The sequence below is a fragment of the Schistosoma mansoni genome, chromosome 2, assembly GCF_000237925.1.
Source record: "Schistosoma mansoni strain Puerto Rico chromosome 2, complete genome".
Classification (NCBI taxonomy): domain Eukaryota; kingdom Metazoa; phylum Platyhelminthes; class Trematoda; order Strigeidida; family Schistosomatidae; genus Schistosoma; species Schistosoma mansoni.
Genome location: NC_031496.1, coordinates 19733530 through 19741035, shown reverse-complemented (window position 1 = coordinate 19741035; position 7506 = coordinate 19733530). Strand labels below are relative to the sequence as shown.

The 7506-nt window shown below is 37.0% G+C and overlaps 1 protein-coding gene across 1 annotated transcript; it reads right to left on the bottom strand.

Moving 5' to 3' along the window:
- Positions 1-5046: 5046 nt before the first annotated feature.
- Smp_201570 (uncharacterized protein) lies at positions 5047-5280 on the bottom strand (the record flags this gene model as incomplete). Its single annotated transcript, XM_018796008.1, has 1 exon — positions 5047-5280. One exon carries the CDS (start codon positions 5278-5280, stop codon positions 5047-5049), a length of 234 nt encoding a protein of 77 aa, XP_018650264.1.
- Positions 5281-7506: the final 2226 nt, after the last annotated feature.

The following is a 7506-nucleotide window of genomic DNA, read 5'->3' as shown; positions in this document are numbered from 1 at the left end:
TTCAGATTCACATTCTGACTGGTGTACTAAGGACAGAACGATGGTAATTACGTGATTCCTTTTCTAGTAAGTTTCTGTGGTTTTCTAGTCCTATGTCGAACGGTTTAGTTGATAGTCTGGATATCACTCTTTCGTGCATTGGGTTCTAAGTGTTGATGACTATGTGTGAAAATCTGTCCGCAACAGATAATTTGTTTGTTCTTGGCTCGTAGACATATTGGGCCGGGTCGATAGTTACCAACTATGCTTAATACTAGCCAACTAAAAAGTCTACGTCGCCCTGCGATGCACATCCCTCCGAATCCCCCGTCACTTCTTGTTAAGTATTGACATGACCAGCATAAAGTAGCAGCGAAGACTGTAGTGACTCCACTTTGTTAATCAATCACCTAGATAACCGTTATTATATAAAGCTCAACAGTATTTGAAATCAGAAGGCAATAAGAAGCGACCGATAGAAATTATTAGCGGATAACACAAACAAAAAAGTTCTAAGCACATCGAGATAATTTGAAACAGAGAGGCGAATGTGTATGCGAATAAATACAGAAGCAAATTTATAGTCAAATCGAACAAGATGCAGCTTAGAAAGGCAGAGGCTAATAATAAGATTTGAGCATATATATATATATATATATATATATATATATGGGAAGTAAATGATTCGGCGAGTGATATTTGAGTTATCAACATTTTAGCCAGGGAGAGACATGCTCATAGGCCGTCATATGATCAAGCGTAGACGTTTACACAGATATGATACTGATCATAATAGTACGAAGAAATATGCGGCTTATTACTGTTCAAGTGAAATTGTCTGTCAAGTAAGTCGATAACAGGGCTCAACAAAAATGCAACATAATCGAAATTGAGTGCATGAGAGTTGCTATAAGACTGAGCAACTCGAAAACTCATGTACATGTAGGACAAAAAGTAAGGGACAAAGCGCAGAGCCTTGAGGCATTGCATTGAGTGTCAGGATTCTTGTCATATTCCTTCAAGAAACTGAGAGGCAAGATAAATTAGTTGACGATAGAAGTGATCATGCAGTGATCAATAGAGTAACATCACTCATTTCTTGTGGAACTTCTGTTAACGCCAAGCAACTTTTTGACAGATTCAGAAGAACACGTCTAAGATAGAGTTCTGTATAGAGAGTTAAATAACTTACTAATTCAAACTTTATTATTAATTGTGTGGATTTTTATTTATCCTTCATATCACGGGATGAAAAGTCAAGATTAGATCGATTTACTCATCATGATTTTTGTTCAATATTACTTCCGTTTTAATTCAGTGTGATAATTACTCAATGTAGCATTTTCTTCTGTTTTCCATCGTGATTTTTTATTCTGTATATACTCAGCATGACATGTAGCATGTGATTTGTTATAACTGTAACTATTTCTCATATATGTGATTTCATCCTAATTATGAATCAAAATGGATGTATGAATGAATATAGAAATGGGTGTAACTTCTACTAGGGTTATCGTCATGTTTCGGGTTTAATAAACTTTCATTTATACCAATCTTTGTGTTCTTACTTTTGCGTCGTGGGAATCGCAGTGGTTCCTCACTTAACAAATATAAGTGATAAGTGATTCCGACATAACAATCAGCTACGACTAGATATAACAATTGGCGAAGCAATCATCACAATTCACTCTCTATTCCTATATCAAGTAGATGCCCCCTCAAGTGTAGACATATCAATGGTCTTTTGGAGTCACGGGACTTTTAGGAATATCGTAGATCATCAGAACACCCTCCAAAACCCTCGTTCGCATCCTTGATTTTAGAGCCGCATCTTAAAGGCATGCTATGTCGGGTTTTCTAGTTCAAATGTGTCCCGTTGTTTACATTTGAGCATGTTCGAAGATAGTTATCCATTTTCCAATGTTGAAGGACACAGAAATAATATTTTTCCAGATGAGATCTTGAAGAATAATAATATATTTCTTCAAGGCAAGGTACACACCATTTTCACAGATATGATCTATAAGTTACAACATTTATAGGTTCACACTATGCATCCCAAGCAGAATTGTCATGTGAATATAATCTATAAAGGTGAATATCAGTGCATTCGTTCGGATATACTAATAAGTCTTCAAAATATATTTTGGTCTTGCTACGTATTCATGCAATGCAACTTTTTAAGTTTATAGTTGTTATAAACTGGACTTGTGGAGCTCTTGGTGTGAACTATGACCTTGGGCCAACGCGTACGTCGAGTTTGTTCCTGATGTCAGAAGTTCCATAGCTTTGCCCTCAAACCAAATTCTGAAAAATAGAGAATTCCTTCTGGCAGGAACCAGTTGGTGCGGCGGTCACATGTCCCCTAGTGCAACATGTGAAGGAAGCGACTACGTACGACCTGGACTCTGAATCATCCTAACTAGCTGTTTAAGTATCTGGATGAAAAATGGATTCTTTTGGAGGGGCAGCATGACTTTAGAATAAGTCATTTCTGTCTCACTAACCTATTAGTTATATAAAGTAAGAAGACGATCTGTTGATGTGGATAAAATACTTCCTAGTTGGACGCCAACAAAGAGTACGGGTGAACTCCAAGTTGTCTAGCTGGGAAACCGTGCGTAGTGTAACGTCTCGAGGTACAGTTTTGGGACCAGTTTTATTCTTATATGTAAATGACCTTCCTCGTCTCCTGTCATCACCGGTCTTGGCGTATACTGACGATGTCAAGATATGGAGGGCGATAAGAAGTAATAGCGAAAGCTTAGGATTCCAAAATGACCCGTAGAAATTATCTGAATGGTCTCAAATCTGACATTTGCCGGTAAATACTTCCAAGTGTATTGTGATGCATAATGGTCACCAAAATACAGATACATACACAATTAATAACATTGAGTAACCTGTTTTCCAGACACGTAATGACTTGAGAGTCATCGTTAGCCAAGACTTAAGGACCACAGCACACTGCAGTGCAGTAGTCGTCAAAGGTTTTAGAACCCTATGGTTAATACGTAGGGTCTTTTTCTATGTCGACGCTAAAACTTTTTTGACTTTGTATACATTGTTCGGGCGTCCTGAACTTGAGTATTGCATACAAGCGGCTAGCTCCTGCCTAAGAAAGACAGTGGGCTTTTGGAAAAGGTTCAGAGAACAGCAACTAAGCTGATTCTATCAAAGCGAAGCTCCCGTATGATGCTCGACTCGCTAAACTAAACCTATTCCTGTTGTCATATCAAAGAACTAGAGGTGATTCGACTACAGTTTTCAAATTATTTGGTGATAATATTGCATTTGTTATGCCTTCATCTTTCTTGTCTTCCAAAACAGAATTTATGAGGACAATCCAAAAAGGTTTACACTCCAGGACAAATTACTTGTCAGCTGACTATCGACTTTCCATCGAGTTATAGGCGGATGGAGTTCACTACTTCAACATGCAACTGACGTTCCATCAGCCAGCTGTTTCAAAGGAAAGTTGGATCAACTAAGAACTCTCACTTGATGGTCTAGACCATCATCGCCAGAACTAACACAGGCCACCTAGCCTACTGTCCCTTCGCAGCTGAAAATGAAACTGGAACCGACATTCGCAATGTTTTCAATCAGTGGGCAGTGATAAGAAGTCAGTTTGCTCTCCCTAATGGATAGAGGAGACTCCGGATTTGCTTAGACCCAAGATGATTCGTTGTGACAGGATGGCATACAAATGACGAATCATTTTATCAGACTGTAGCTTGTTCTCTTGTTGACAGCTTGGAATCTCAAAACCTATTTCAAGTTAAGCGTATTAGTAGTAATGATTTCACTCATGTTTTTCTTCATGTAACGGCCTCGAAAAAGACCAAACTTTTGTCTGAAGGTCAAAGGGTATCGGGCGTGTAGTGAGTTGTGAAGTTATAGTGATCACTCGATTTTAGTTTTTTTTGCAATGGGTTGACGATTATATTGTCAATAAAAAACATCATGGAATGTTTTTCTGTCCGAAACATTGGTTGATCTTGTATTTCGCTAAAAAATGTTCATTATGAGACTAGATCTAAATGTGTCCGGATGCAAACTAATAATCTCACTGAGCTACAATAAAGCACTCGTGAAAAAATTTGTTGCTACACTTCATGTTGCGCGTTTTCCTCCATAGTGTTGTCACAAATGAGACGAATACAACTTAGGCATAAGTACGTGTACCTGAGTATACATACTCAGGTAATGCTGGAAAATGTTAGACAAGCATAACAGCCCACAGTCAGTCATGCGGAGCATCAAATATGCAATATATATGTATCACTCCAGGTCACAACACCACATTAAGGTAGAAAGATTTACTTTTTTTAAGGCAAATCCCTTAGTAATAGTGACTATCGGTGGTAGTAGAGGTAGGTATGGGTATTATTACATGACAATCCTAAAAATATTGTACGCTCATGCGAAAACTCAATATTATGTTGTCAATATGGTCTGTATTAAGCATTGCTAGATTTTAAGTGGAAACAAGCTGTTCAAATTTTATTGAAGTTAAGAACCAGGTTGCAGGCCAGTTTGTGTATTCGTGAGTTACAAGTAGATATATGCTTTTATATGTTATTCTATAGGATTAGAAGAAGTATCCTTACATATATAGGGAGCTAGTGACATATTTATAGATTACTTTGGTTTCCAATCTACTTTACATTCTATTTACTGGTAACTACAAAGCTCTTCTGATTTTTGTAAAAATCGCGAACATTCGAACTTGGGAATTATCTCTCTCGTATCGATTCAACATTTTACTCTTTAAGCCAATTATAAAGTAACGACTGCAAATTACCGAGTTCCTCATGGTGGATTTTTTTCATGTTTGGATACTATGATTTTAAGACCTGAAGATATAGGAGCTATCATTCTTTTGGTGCATCGTACATATAGGCAGGGAAAATTCAGTATGTAAGTAACTTTCCAGTGCTTTCATTCTTTAAATTCCATCTGGCCTGTACATTTCTCTGTACTGATATTACAACATTTTCATTTAAATTGTAATGTTGCTTACACGCTTTGTTTCTCGATTGTCATTCACAGTGCACTTCGTGATTAAAGTTGGAATTGTACGACTAGACCCCGACCTATTGGTTCTAATGGGTAAGTGTTCGTTGGAAGATCTTTAGGTCCTAGGTTTGAACTCTGGTGAGATTGTGGATGTCCACTACTGATAAGCTTTATCCTAAGACGAAACAACTCTCCAGTGGTACACCAACTGAGATCAATCAGTGACGAATAAAACCTGAGTACACTTGTCAAGTTGTTACTTTTGAAGTATATAAACATACTGTGGGCAAGCAACTGTCTCAAATTGGAACATAAACCTTTCTTCAAATGAAGTTTATGTGTACAATTAATGAAACGTATTAAGAGTATATACCATAGTTAACCTATCCAATTTAAGAATTAAACGGCAGTGAAAGAAAGAATTAAGGCATTTTAAGATATAATGGAAATATTCTCACTTTGAATATTCGACTCTGTGTATACACATATGGTACACCAAACATGATAACACAACGGCCAAGATGATGATCTACAATTTTGGAAAAAGAATGAAACTTGACCCTTTAAAAGAATAAGATCATTCTTATCAGAATAGGGATTTGTTGTGATTGTGGTAATTGTAATAATCGAATTCAGTAGTCGATTCAGGCTAAGACATCATTGAAAACTTGGAAGTACCAGATGGCCATTTCGTCCTAGTATGTGCCTCTTCAGAAGCGCTCATCTACAATCCCGCACACTGAACTTGAACGCAGAACCTTTGGTCTAGAGCACGAACTCTTAACCTCTAGACCACTGAGCTGGTATCCAATGGTATTAATGTCTAGCTTCAAACGACCCATAACCGAAGGTCCTGTGTTAAAAACCAAAGTGGGGGATCATAGATACGCACTGTTGAGGAGCTACCCACTAGGATGAAACGGCCGTCCAGTACTTCTAGATTCCCAATTTTGGTCTAGCTTAAATCGATTCATGAGTTCTACTATTAAAAATATCATTCTATTTAAATTTTTCAGAGCTTGTTCACTACAATAGACAGTAGAATAAACCATATTCAAAAATTCGTCAACGGTGTCTGTCCTAGGTTTGATCCCTGGTGAGATTGTGAATGTCCACTGCTGATAAACCCCATACTAGGACAAAACAACCGTACAAGGTCCCTTGGTTTTCAATGGCACACTAACTGAGACTAATCTGTGAAGAATACAACCTGAGTACACCTGTCAAGTTGTTACACTGGTCTTACGTTGTAGCTGACTGACTTTACTTAATATTCGTGAATAGAGACTAAAGATATTTTATTGTTTATATACATAAACTAGAACTCAATTTATGATATTTAGAATTTTGAACATTCCTTCTATAATGAATATTGTTTCCCAGGAGAATTATTTCGTAATTTCATTACCGAGGACTGGAGTTCAGTCAGTCAGTCACAACGTAGAACTTCGTACGTACGTACATCACTTCGAGTTGCCATATCACATTAACACAGAGATGAAGTTGTCGATTCAAATCCCATAGTGGTAGAAGTAGTAACAGTATCATTAGTAATCTGAAAGATTAGGGTTTGAAGATGTTATTCAAAGAGTATAATCCAATGAAATAAATTTGGAAAGAGAAAAAAGATAGAGACATGAAGAATTCAGAAGATTAGAATTTGTCAGAACACAAAGAGTGGATGCTCCTGCGGCATCGCAAACGATTTTGAGCCATGTCTTACAAGGTCTCTAACCATGACTGGAGTTAGTTTGAAGAAAATTGAATAATTATCATTTGTATAATCAATTATATGAGAAGTATGCAGTATATACTACTAAATAATATAAGTAGTTAAAATATAGCTTTAGGTTGACTACAATGAGAATGTAGATCCTGGTTAACTGAGTAAATTTACTTAAATCATTGTGTAACAAATAGGATAACAACATTGCTATAAGAATGTACGTATAGAGTTGAGATCATGAATCAATTGAAGCTAGACCACCATGGAAAACCTGGAAGAACTCGGCGGCCGTTTCGTCCTATTATTGGACTCCTCAGCAGTGCGCATCCACGATCCCGCACTCGCGAGATTCGAACCGTATTCGATATGTATATATCAAGTGTTATGTCCTGATAACAACAGTGAGTGGTAACTTTAGGACCCGGTTATGGACCAATACTATGTGTGTATATTTTTATTGTATAATTGTTAAGTAACTAAACTATTCATATTCGTGTCCCTCTTATTATAAGCTTTATTTTGACCTATAGACTATTATTGCACGATTTACCATTCTTGAGTTATCCCTAGTCTATTAATTACAGTCTCCCACATTCACAGCCACATTTGGCTAAATCTTGTACAAATGTTATTTTCTATTTTATGGTACGACGTGGTCTGTTTGATTGATAGATAAACTCAGTATGTTTGAAAATAATGATTCATATTGCAGAGGTTGAGATTGGTGTCCTGTAACCAAAATTGATTGATCACTGGGTGGTGATCAATGTCATGCGTGT